A 12,679-nucleotide genomic window follows, 5' to 3' on the forward strand; every position below is an offset into this window, starting at 1 on the left:
ATCCCAGCACCTGGGAGGCAGAGGTAAGAGGATCACCATGAGTTCAAGGCTACCCTGAGACTACATAGTGCATTTCAGGTCAGCCTGGACTAGGGTGAAACCCTACCTCGAAAAACCAAAAGGGATAGAAAGAGAGAGATGGGGGAGCAGTCATGATGAGAGGTATGTTATCTGCTGAGTTTATGGGGTTGGCTGCTTCCTACCGGAAGGTAAGTCCCAGAGGAGTGAGAATAGGGTGATGAAGGAGAAGCAGGAGTAAGACAGCTTTCTGCAGGCAGTTAACAATAAGAGGCCCAAAGATGGCACAAGAAGATGCCATTCTGTCTGTCCTGGAACCAGTATCTTATCCTGTCTTAGCTAACAAAGCTGCAGGAACTTCCGGCTTCCTCCTCAACTCAGCTTCTGTGGGTCAGCCCCCTGCGTCCATGAACCAATCAGGTCTTGGCCCCTCCTGGGTCAGCCCAGGTCCACTAACCAATCAGGTCTCTCCATACACAACTGAGTCTAACAAGGCTCATCCTAATTGGATGTCTGATCTATGTGAAGGCTGTTGATCCATGGGCGCCTCCCCTTTTCTTCCCTGTGATCTCACCTGCCTGGACATTCATGGTAGTCTGTCTGTCACCTTGCAGGAGAGCACTTCTGTCAGCCTGGGTCTTTGCCTGCTTGCCATGTGTCTATGTGACCTGGGTTGGGTGCTTTCTGACTTTGTAACATGTGTGATCTTTCTTTAATCTCTGAGTCCTTCACTGTTTCTTCATCCTTCGGGTCTCCTGTGAGAAGGGGACTTCAGGTTCTGCTTTGCCTTCCACGTGTGAGTGTGAGCGCCTCCAGTCTTTTCTCTCCTGGGAATTTTCTCAGTCTCCCCTCTCCCTTTCCAGCAGGGCAAGGACAGTTCTCTGGCTTGGCGTCTTTCAGCTAGCCTCCCTGGATCTTCATTCCCTCTACAGCAAACCTCCTAATTCATAATTTATCCTTCTCAGAGTCCATTTTATCATTTCTTTGCTAAAATAGGAGCAGGACCCAAAAGTTGGGGTTCACAGGCCTGAGACCCCTCCTGAACCCCGAAATACTACATCAATGAGGCCTGAGGGGCTGGCCAGATACTTTTTAGCCCTCTGTTCCTGCAGCTGGAAGCCTGAGCTGAGCCCCTCGTGGCGGCTGGAGAGGCTCCTCCCACTGGCAGCTGGACAGGAAGCCAGTCCAGAGCGCTTGGGGACAATGGCTGTCACTTCAAGGAACACAGATGGGGTTCCTGATGGAGGCCTTTGGGCTCTGGCTGTCAGCCCAGAAGGGCTGCCTGGCCTCTGGGGAGGGACTGATGGGCTTGGCTGGGCTGTGCAGAGCACAAGGTTGCTTGGTAGTGGGGCCTGTGTGTGTTTGACAGGGGCCTTCCAGAAACAGCCCTGGAGACCCCACAGCATCCTGGATGGCTCACATTCTGCTTCTTTTCCTGGGACAGAGGCTCAAACTCCCCACGGACATGGAGAGATGGGAATTGGATGGTGGCAGCTTTCCCACCCCCCACGACAGACTGGCTGTTTTTATTTCCTGGCAACACAGCTGAGACCCACTCTGCCCTTGGCTGTCCCTCTACAGAGGAGCTCACTCAAAGGGCAGAGATGATTAGTTCTACCTTTTCTGGAAGAGGAGCTGGGTCTGATCATGTCACTGTGGTGAGCAGAGTCTCATCTCCATTGCTTTTTCTGGACTTTTCTGGAGGGTGACAGTATTTTAGCAAGCTCTTGTTCCCACTGGAGGCACAGACATGGGGTGGGGCACTGCCTTCCCTTTGTCTCTCTGCTCTGCATCCCTGGGGTCCAGATGGCTGTGCATTGTCTCTCTGGTCACCCATGGAGCCATGCGAGCTCAACCAGCTCCCCAACACTACTTGGACCACTTGGGACTGGGTCTTGCATCTTCCAGCTTCAGCTACAGATGGGAGCAAGGGTGAGGCCGGTTTCTTCAGTTCTTAGGGATAGTTCCACCTGGTGCTAGGAACTCACCTGGAGTGGGCCTCCTGTCCTCCCCCACTGCCCCTGCTCCAGGGGATGAGACACATCTTTCTATGTAGGTATGTTTGCATGTATGTGTTTGTGTTGTCCCTTCCCTGTGACTTTGGAAGCCTGGATGTCAAAGAGGAAAAGAGATGGAGGCTCACCCCACTACTATTACTGGGTGATGTACCCGGGACCTCTGGGTCCACCAGACACCCTAATTATCTTAAAATTTTCTTTTAAGAGAGATTTAATCCGGAGGAAGAAGATGGAATGGTTCCCAGCATGTGGTCCCCAAGAGCAAAGCCCTCCTACTGCCTTCTGAGCCATGCCACACTCGGCTTCCCCAGCAGGTGGCGCACTGCTGCACAGGGAGACAGTGCTCCACTGTTTCTGATCTAGCAAGGCTCCTTGCTGCCCTGTGCCACACAGGATAACCACGATGCTGTCTTTTCTTTCAGACAAGCTACAAGCTGGACATGGGCCCTGAGGAGACAGCAGCCAGAGGAGGTCAGTGCATCTTTCAGTGGCATGTGTGTGTGCCAGCAAAAGCCAAAGCCCAGTGGGCCAGTTGAGCACTGAACATTGTCAAGTTCACATGATTAAGAGAGCAGCCCATTCCTCCCTCTTCCTTCCTGCCTCACTCATGCCTTCTTGTCTAGATGTAAGACATCACAGAGACTTAAATTCCTCAGCCCTGTGTATCTGTGTGAATGCTGCTTCATTCCCCAGTCTTGGACATCTGTCCTAAATTATTATTCCATCTACAGAAAAGCTCTGGGGACAGGTGTGTTCCTGCCCTGTGCTTGTGAGAATGGAGAATGGAGAAAGCCCTCAGTGTTAACTAGCCCATGCACCTATGAAATATAGCATAGTCCCTAAGGTAGCTGACATACCATGGAAGCCCACAGGGGTTATATGTTAGGCCGTGGAATAAATAGCTCATATAATTAGTCACATGCATATCTGTATGTGATTGGAAACTTAGGCTAGGTGGGAAACTAAAATATTTACTGATTAACTAGAGGGAGGATAAATAGTGACTTTTGTTGTTTTATTATTTTATTATGAAAAAGAAATGAAGTTGCTAATGGATCCAACAGAATCTCCCTGAGTGATAATTGCTTTGTACTAGCATTGTGGTGCTGGGTGGGATTTCTGAGTGCTTATTAGGGCTGTGCTTACAGCAGGACTGAGCTTTTGCGATCAGTTCATCCATGGCTCTTATACTAGATTCCATTCTTGCCAGCTGTGTGATCCGAGCTGCAGACTCTGATGTTCAAGGAATGATAATATGAACTTTCTATATCATGCCTAGAGCATAGCAAGACTATAGCAGCTCCACATTGCTGGGCCAAAACACCTCATCAGACGTAGCTTATGAGAGGAAAGGGTTTATTTCCATTTTACAGTTTCAAAGGGAAGTTTCATTATGACAAGAAAACAATATGGCAGGAGCAGATCGCTGAGCATCACCTCTTCACATCAGTAGGAAGGAACTAGCAAGAACGAGCTGAGTGTAGCGAGCAGGGCTGGGCTGTAACACCCCAAGGCCCATGGTCAGTGGTCAGTGATACACTTCTAGCAAGGCTTCATCTCTCAAAGGCTCCACAGCCTTCCCAAACGGCACCACCAGCTGGGGACCAAGTATGCAAGCATAAGAGTTTATGGGGGACATTTTGCATTCAAACCCACACAAGGGCATTGACCCCCACAAAACAGCCTCTTCTGATCAGGATGAGGTGCCTTTCTGCAGCATCACTTGTGTCCCTGTGGTTTGAGTCAGTACCTGTCTCCACAGCAGGGGAAGTATGACTTCTAGCTGGTCCTGCTTCTGCCACAGATTTCCTGTGTGACTCCAGGCACTCTCCCTCCCGGGCTCCTCACCATTGTAGAAGGAAATGACTGAGACTGACAGGGTCATTTGTCTGCATTGGGCCTCTGGAGGCTGTCCCGTGCCATCTGCAGGGAGCACGTGGACGAGAGAGCTGGCAAAGGGAGTGGAGGGGTAGCCTCACACTGATAGCTCCCCACTGAAAGCACAGTGGCGGGGGGGGGTGGGGAGACAGTGCTGTGGGAGTCCCCATGACCATGGTGTTACCAAGGGTTGTGTTACTTGGAGAGTTCAAAAGACACCTAAAGGGCTTCTATCACAGGGGATGTAGATCTGGGAGTGGCTGGAGATGGCAAGAGAATGAGAAGCTGATTTCAGGACCTGCTGATTTTAAAAGCAGATCCCTGGGCTGTGGCTTGACTGGCATGTTCTCTTCTAGCTCAGGAATACCTGGTGGATTCTGAAGTAGACAACGCCATGCAAAGCCCTTTGGTTGCGTCCTGGCCTCTTCCAGAGGTTGAGGGGACGGCATGGGCCACTTGGCTGGATTCCCTGAAGGTGAGAGCATACCTTGTGTTCCAAATGTGTTTCTCACTGAGAGCGCAGCCCGCGTGCGCATCCTGGGAGCTTACTTCATCAGTCACTCAGGTCACATCCACACGGAGCCCACAGGGTCTTCAAGAGCTAGACTAAAGCCAAAAGGCCCCCAATTCAAGGCCTGCTCCCTATTTTATGTTTTCCAGCTTTTGTTTTTGTAAGTCTTATGCTCTGTGGCTTGGTATTTTCTGCAGGGCATCATGTGTGGCAACACTGCGCCCTAATTGGAGATTCTGATGGTCTTTCCTGATTAGTTACAAAAGTAACTTACGGAAGGAAAAGTTTATTTCAGTATGTGGAATGTGAAATAGAGCTGGTCACATTTCCTCAGCAGTCAAGAGGCAGAGAGCAATGAATGCTGGGGCTCAGCTCACTTTTTCCTCTGTATTTAGCCCAGGACCTCAGACGATGGCATGGTGCCAGCTACAGTTAGGGTGGGTCTTCCCATCTCAGTTAGCCTGGTGCAGACAATGCCTCGTGGACATACCCAGAGATTTGTCTCTTAGGCAAGCTAGGCAAATTCACCATATTTACAGTCAGGTTGGCAGAGCTGTTGTGTGCATGAACCTCATTGGGAGGAATGAACAAAAAGTCTCCATTGTGAGTGGAAAATGGGTCTCCCTTGTTGTATTTCAACATATTATTCATTTTTCCATCTTTGTGTGCATGTGTACTTGTGTGTGTGTGTTGTGCATGCATGTGCGTGTGTGCAAGTGCACATGTGTGGAGGTCAGAGGACAACTTTCAGGTCAGATTCACCTTTCTACACCATTTGAGGTAGGGTTCCTCCCTAAATATCCTTCTGCTGTTATCCTTTGTACTTCTCAACATGAAACCTTGGGGAAATTCTCCTATCTCCACCCCCACTGTCCAGGTCAGCATGCTGGGATTGCAGAAGCCTACCATGGCTTCCGGTTTTCTTCTCTTTTTGTAACATGGGCTCTAGGGATAACACGTGGGTGCTCTGGCTTGAGCAGTGAGTGAATTATCCTTTGAGGAATCTCCCCAGCATCACTTTCCCATCTTATTCCTCTGATGTCTCTTCTACCTCCACGATTGTACTAAACTTTTATCTGGAACATGGACAACATTTTATGTGTCAAGACTGTTGAGATAATTTGATGACCTTATGTCTCTAAAATGTGCATTTATTACTGTGCCCGCAGAGGATTGTTACTCAGCAACGATAGCACTGGCCATCTTTTAACTGGTGGTAAGTAGCAACAGTGCTGACTTTCTGTCTAGGGATAGAAACACCTTCTGAGTTTTCATCTTCTGGAGAAACCACCTGTGGCTTGCTTCTCACCTGCCTGGTGAGAGCAAGTGGAAGCTAGGGCAGCACTGGTGAACACCAGCTTGGTGAGCAGGGGCCACAGGCAGCGACCGGGGAAGCGGAGTGAGACTGGGAGGGGAAGAGGAGCTCCCCGCTGGGGTATCCTGTTCTCACACAGCCCAAGGAATAGGCAGTGGCGTCTAGCCCACTTGGCCTGTGAGAAAAGGGCAAAGGTCAAGCAGGCAGACAGTTCAGGTCCTGTGGCTACTACGTGGCCTAGCCAGTTTGGGTCCTCAGCCTGGGCCTCCTGGCTCAGAACTATGTCTGAGCGCTGTGACCCAATGGTGCTGGCATGAATGGAACCAGATGGGCACTGTCCCTCCTGGAGTCAGTGTGAGTGAGCGTGCCGAGCCCTGGCTGAAGGAACACAGGTGGCTGTCCGCAGCGTGACTTCTGAAGAAGCAGGTAGAGGGACGTGTAAGTGGTTGCAGGAATCTCCTAGAGCCCAGGCCCTGAGGCTCCAGGCATCCCAGCCAATCCCCAGAGGCTCTCAGCATTATCACCCAACAGCAGGGCACCCTGAAGGAAAACTTCTCATGTTGGAAGTCATTTCTGTTCCACAGGGGACGTTTGTTCTTGATGACAAGGTGACAGAGCATCAATTAACATGTTTCTGTCCCAGTGCTGGCACAGTGACAGTCATGAGGGCCCTTAGCACACCTATGGGATGAGTGATTTGAGGTGTGGTGTGGCCCTTGGTTCTGTCTGTGCAAGGTTTGGGGCCGCAGTATCTGTCCTATCCACCTGTCATGGGCATCTGGGAATGGAGTCCCTACGCTGGGTGGGGATATTGTGAGCCTCATCTGTGGCAGGCTTTGGAGAGGTCTTTCTTGGTGAGGTCAACTGGATTAAAGAGTCACAACAGGGGACTAGTGACCTACAAGAAAAATGAGGTTGTGGAAATTTGAAGGGCAGTGGCTAAATTTGCTACCCGTCACAGTCAATATTATATGATCAAGCTTAGAGGGGAAAAATGCATAGGATGGGCTAAGAATGCAGAAAAATATGCCGAACGGGATGAGAAACGCTGAGCCTTCTGTCACCCAAGCTCGAAGCTGTCCCTGTGGGCTGAGGGAGCGGGGTGGGGGAGAGCAGCACAGGCTAGGGGCTGAGGCTTGCTCCCAGTCTTAGCGCGGCTTTCTTAGCAGCGGGGTTTGGGCCGGGACTTGAAGTCGGATGGCCTGCATGTCTCATGGAGCCTGCAGCGTCCTAGCCACATATGCTTTGATGTATTTGGGGGTCTTGGGAACTGCCTAGCTGACCCACTTATGCAGGGGATCTGAGCTGAGAGGATCCAGTGCAAGGGGCTGTAGCACATCTTAAGGGTGGCCAGGATGCTGGGATGAGCCTGGCATATGGTAGCCAAGGACATGGTTCAGCGGACAGGCAGTTCTCTTGTCATGGAGAATGAGAGCCTTCATAGGCGACCTGTGTCATTCTGGGGGCCCCACCAGCACTTACATTATCAGTAGCAGGGTATGCCAGTCCAACACACCCAGTAGACATTTCCTCAGTGGTGGCTTGCTGACGATGGCCTCTGGGCTTGTCAGAGGAGGAAATGAGCTCATGGTGAGGAACATTTGATGCTAGGCACAGAAAGGTCTTGGTAAGTAGTAGCTGTCATTTCTTAGTTGTCGTTTCTTCCTTGGGTAACAGGGCGCTGGATGGGAGGGTCCATAAATCTGGGGATCTGGAGACTGTTTCTTGGTGCTCTTGCCTTCAGCTGCCCCTGCGCTTGGGTGTGGGTGGTACTGGCAGCAGTTGCTGAGGACTCCTCCCACAGAGGGTGTCTGAAGGCCCACCCTGTGCATCTGGCCGAAGGACTCTCAGTGGCCTGGGAGCCCCTGAGCCCAGGGACCGCACTGGCTTTCCAGCAGGCGCCCAGCCAGCATCTGCAGCACTTCCCAGGCCGACCAATCATGGCTGCCCTCATGAATTTAACAGGCCACTTCGTAGCCTCCATAAACATTTGAAGCAGAGTCTTCTGAGAGTGCTTGAAGAAATTGGCAGCAATTGGAACCCTACGGCAGCAGTGAGTGGTTTTGCCTTTAGTTTAAAGGTTTGAGTTTGTGGTCAGTATTTCCCATTGTTCTTGAATTGGCCTGCTGGCATGTATGGTATGGGCATGGCTGCCATGTTTCCTGATGGTGGGACACCTTGCACAACTGAGGAAGATGCTGACTCAGTGATCCCCCGTTCTACTCCCCCCTGCACCTCGGTTTCGGGACACATCATGAGTATTATCAGCGCTGTAAGGTGGGACATTGGGAATGTGATGGAAAGAGAACCTGAACCCATGGCAACAAGCCTGTCCTGTGTCCTATGCTGAGCCAGCATCATGCAGCAGCGCCATCTCTGGTCTCCAGGACCCTCCTGTGAGGCTCAAACTTTGGGCATCATCCCATCGCACTGTGCTCTGATCACATCCTGGGCCTCTGCAGAGTCCTCCTGGCAAGGGCCATTGCGGGAGGCGGTCTGTGCTGCTCAGCCCACCAATGGTCTGGTAAATGTACGTGAGCCAGAAGCTGCCAATACCCCGTGCCTCGCTAAACTGCAAGGGTCCCTACTTGGGGCTGTGTTGTGCTGTGAATCCTGACACTTCTCAATGACTGTGGCAGACTCCAGCCTTCTCCTCCCAGGCCTGTGAGCCGAGTCCTGTCAAGAACACATGGTGGCCTTGTCACAACCTTGGTAACCTGCATGTCAGATGCCCCAGGACTGGGCAAAGACCTGCTCTCAGGACAGAGAGGGTCATACAGTAGCTTGGTCTGCAGGACCCGGTGATGACTACCCCACCATCTGCCTAGGCCTCTGGAGACCAACAGACAGGCCAGCCCTGCAGCTGTGGCAGAAAACAATTTATCAGCTGGCTGTCAGCCAGCCACTCAGAGGACTTCCCCAGAGCGCAGCCAAAGCCAGTGAGGTAGGTGCGCCCCTCCCCCGGCCACATGAGACAGTTCCTCCCTTGGGGGCTTGGCTTGGTTCACTGTGGTCGGGCAAAGGCCACCTTGATGTGGTTTCTCTCCCTGTGGCCTGATCCATCTTTCTGTGCATGTGGAAGGTGGGTGCAGGTGGGGCTGGGCCTAAGGGTCTCGCTCCAGTTCACACGCTCAGACTGTGGCCGCTTGGCATAAGCAGGAAGATGTTCAGCGGGTCTGGCCCACAGCAGCCAAGGGACAGCCTCTGGGAAGAAGTGTCCACTGACCTGCCCAGAAACCAGCAGGGGCTGCCAGAGAGGGGAGGTGGCGAGGGTAGGACAGCTAAGGGAGCTGAGCCCAGGGATGGGGCTTTGAGGTTACTCTGTGCCCTGGGTGCAGAGAGACCGTAGCTTCTGAGGCCATGGCGCTATCATGCCTAGCCTTGAGATGTGGACATGTTTGCCTTACAGACAAGCCCTGCTCTTAGGGTGTGGTCAGGAGATGGAGGCAAAATGCCAATCCCAAAGACAAAGAAATTTTCCAAAAATGACTGAGCTTATCTGGAGCTAGCCTGGGACCCTGGGTAAACTGTGTGGGTATCCAAGGAGGCTGAGGCCACATAATACAACCTTTTGCTACCAGGATCTGTAACCCCGGAGGTGCCTGTCTAGATGAGGCAGGCTGTGATTAGGTGCCTTTGAAACCATGTATCCTTTGTGTAGAGCTCGGGCAGGTAGCTTCTGGTGGTCTTGAGATAGCTATTTTTTTTTTAAATTTTTATTTATTTATTTGAGAGCGACAGACACAGAGAGAAAGACAGATAGAGGGAGAGAGAGAATGGGCGCGCCAGGGCTTCCAGCCTCTGCAAACGAACTCCAGACGCGTGCGCCCCCTTGTGCATCTGGCTAACGTGGGACCTGGGGAACCGCGCCTCGAACTGGGGTCCTTAGGCTTCACAGGCAAGCGCTTAACCGCTAAGCCATCTCTCCAGCCTGAGATAGCTATTTTTTTTTAAACCAGGGATGTGTGCCTGAAAGCTTCATAACCTCAGTTTCAGTTACAATTAGTTTTGGTTTTCTTAGGTTGTGACGAAAGAGTCCATTTTCTACTGACAGTTTTTGCATAACAAATAGGAGATTGCTTTCCAACCTTAGCAATGGGCTGTCCTGTATTACAGCCTAGGGGGAGGGAGATGCAGGGGCAGCTGGGAAGCTGTGCCCTGGCCACTGGGGATGATTGGTAAAGTGCTGGGGAGAGCCAGTGGCCTTTGGATGAGCCGTGAAGGGTGGCACAGTGACAAGGAAAGAGGGCCAGCTGCAGGAGCACTTGGCTGGTGACTTCAGCTTTGAGTTTTGGCTTTATACCAAGCACTGTGTTTGGTTTGGAAACCTCAGCTCCAGTTGACAAGAAAACTGGTGCAATGGCACAGGAAGCATGGCCCCATGAACATCAAATACAGTGTGGAAAAACTACCTCATTCCTCTGTGGCAGGCCCTTATCATAAGCCATGATGTCAGTTAACTGCAGGATGCTTGGGCAGTGTTGCTCCAAAAACAGAGCTGTGTATTCGCACCATAGTTAGTGCCCACCAGCTGTGGGCCTTGAGCCTCAGCCTCTGAAGTCTTGGTGTTTACTTGGCAAAACACCATTGTAACATCATCACCCATCATCTGTTCTGGCACAGCCTGATGAGGTGTCTTGTGACATGCCCTGCCCTGTGGTATTCCCTCTCCTTGTTCTACCTACCAAGCTGGAGGCAGGGGGCTTAGGAGCTAGGCATGCCCACCCCTCCTGCCTTGGATTCCAGCTCTGACCCTCATCTTCCTCTTGGGCCTCAGTGTTCTGACCTGTGGAATGGGGAAAACTGGCGTCTAGTGTACTTGGGAGGAGTGAGTTACTCCCGGAGACACTGGAGGTTCTGGATCACGTAAGCGCAGTGCTGTGACTGTCCCGCATACATAGGACCCGTGAACATCAAATACAGTGTGGAAAGGCTACGTCATTCCTCTGAGGCGGGCCCTTATCGTAAGCCATGATGTCAGTTAACTGCAGGAGGCTCTTGTTGGCAGTAGTGAGAATGGTGGTTTAGGGAGACAATGGCACCCATGGAGGAGGGGCTTGGCAAGGAACCTCTGGGCTCCAGAGTGTTTCTCCTTCCTTCCCAACGAGGAGGGTCCTCAGTGAGTGAAAGGAAGCCCCATGAGGGTTGCCAGGGGGTTGGTCACCAGTGCGGAGCCCAGCTCTAAGCTCTGTGGGCTTGGGGGAAGAGCGGAAGAAGACCATGAAGGATGATGAACCAGCGTGGCGGGCATGACTCCGAACTAGCTTCCACACTAGGTGTGGCAGCACATGACCGTAACCCCAGCGCTAGAACGATGAAGGTAGAAAGAGCACCACACATTTGAGGCCAGCTTGGCTACATAGCAAAACCCTGTCTCTCCCCTTCCCACAAAATGAAGTTTAATCTCATTTTTGGAAAAATATTTCAATATGAAAAATCTTAAACATTTATAAAGCAGACAAAAATCAAAGGAAGCCCATGCATTCATCAGTTAGCAAAGATCAGCCTCAGCACCGTGCCCTTCAGCTAGGCCTGTCCCCCTCTCTCTTTCCACCTGCATTACTTTGAAGTGAAGTCATATATGCCACACCATTCAATTCACACAATATTTCAAACAGATACCATCCCATCATCACACCCAAATAAGTGACCCTTTAATTTTATCAAACATTCAATCTGTTCAGATCTCAAATTATCTTTATAAATTTTATAGTTAGGTGTTTGCTATTTATTTAAACAGTATCTAACTAAGATCTCACTGTAGTTGAGTGGTGTGTCTCTTTGTGGTAGGTATAGATAAGACAAAACCTACCTCTACCATTGAGCACAGTCACAGTGTTGCATGAACCTTATCTCCAAAGCACTCCATCTACCCAGTGTCTTAGAAGAAGCAAATTAAGAAGATCATCTGTCTGGATGGACTTTACCATTTGTAAGGCATCTTCTTGCGTGCACTCTTTTTATATTAATTTTTATTTTATATTAATTAACAGGTTATTCTCTTTTATCCCCTTGACCCAGCTCCCATTATCCTGGAGACCCTCCTCAGTGGGGTTTTAGTATTCACTGTGGGGTCATGAAGGCCTCAGTCAGTCCCTGTGGGGTAGTGGGGACCGTGCCTCAGGGTATGCCTACCCACTCTGTGGCTCTTACAATCTTTCTGCCCCCTCTTCCGCAGTGTTCCCTGAGCCATGGAAGGCCTGTGGGCAGTGTAATTTAGTGTTGGGTTCTCTGTAGCCTCCAGATTTCTGGTTTGTTACATTTTGATTGATCACCATGTTTATCACCATCAACCTGGGGTCGGTTGTCAGGCTAGCTGTAAGATCAGAGCTCATGTGATGGTTTCCCCTGCAATTTCTCCTGGACCGTGGCAAACATGGTAGAGGTGGCACATCTCATGGTGGGCATTCAGCTGACTTCTTGTCTTATCAGTGGATCTTGGTTCTCTGTTTTCTCTGCCATCTTTCACTGGTTTGTTCCTTCCCGGGCAGGTGCCCTGGGATGGCATCTAGCTCTGAGCGGCCCAGGTGGCCAGCCCTGTCGCTCACTTGCGTGCAGCCCTGCTTCCCTCTGACCTGCTGCTGGTTTCTCTTGTGTGCTCTTATTTGCATCTTGTAAGACCCCTGCGAGGACAGGGGCCAGGAAAAGGCTACATTTTCTATACATAGAGAACCGAGGTTCATGAAGCTTCCTGAGATCATTCCGCCAGCCTCTTTCTGAACTCTGCCTGCACATGGAATGATCTAGCAAGGGCATCTCAGGTCAGTCTGTATTCCACCTGCTGGTGCTTGGATATCCACATCCCAGTGCAGCCCCCAGATGTGGGGATTCAAATGTGAGCCCTGGGCAACTGGAAAGGCTTGTCTCCTATGCACCTTTAATTTTTTTTGTTTATTTTTATTTTTATTTGATAGTGACAGAGAAAGAAAGAGACAGATA

The 12,679-nt window shown here is 50.9% G+C and overlaps 1 protein-coding gene across 7 annotated transcripts in view; it reads left to right on the forward strand.

The window, feature by feature from the left end:
- The window catches only part of C14H4orf50 (chromosome 14 C4orf50 homolog), a 102,176-nt gene that overhangs the window by 53,551 nt on the left and 35,946 nt on the right, over positions 1 to 12,679 (forward strand). For all 7 annotated transcript variants that reach the window (XM_045133640.1, XM_045133646.1, XM_045133647.1 and 4 more), the window contains 2 exons: positions 2,459 to 2,507; positions 4,271 to 4,389. In XM_045133640.1, coding sequence (XP_044989575.1) covers positions 2,459 to 2,507; positions 4,271 to 4,389 — 168 coding nt within the window. The remainder of the gene's footprint in view (positions 1 to 2,458; positions 2,508 to 4,270; positions 4,390 to 12,679) is intronic.

The sequence above is a fragment of the Jaculus jaculus genome, chromosome 14, assembly GCF_020740685.1.
Source record: "Jaculus jaculus isolate mJacJac1 chromosome 14, mJacJac1.mat.Y.cur, whole genome shotgun sequence".
In the NCBI taxonomy this organism is placed as follows: Eukaryota; Metazoa; Chordata; class Mammalia; order Rodentia; family Dipodidae; genus Jaculus; species Jaculus jaculus.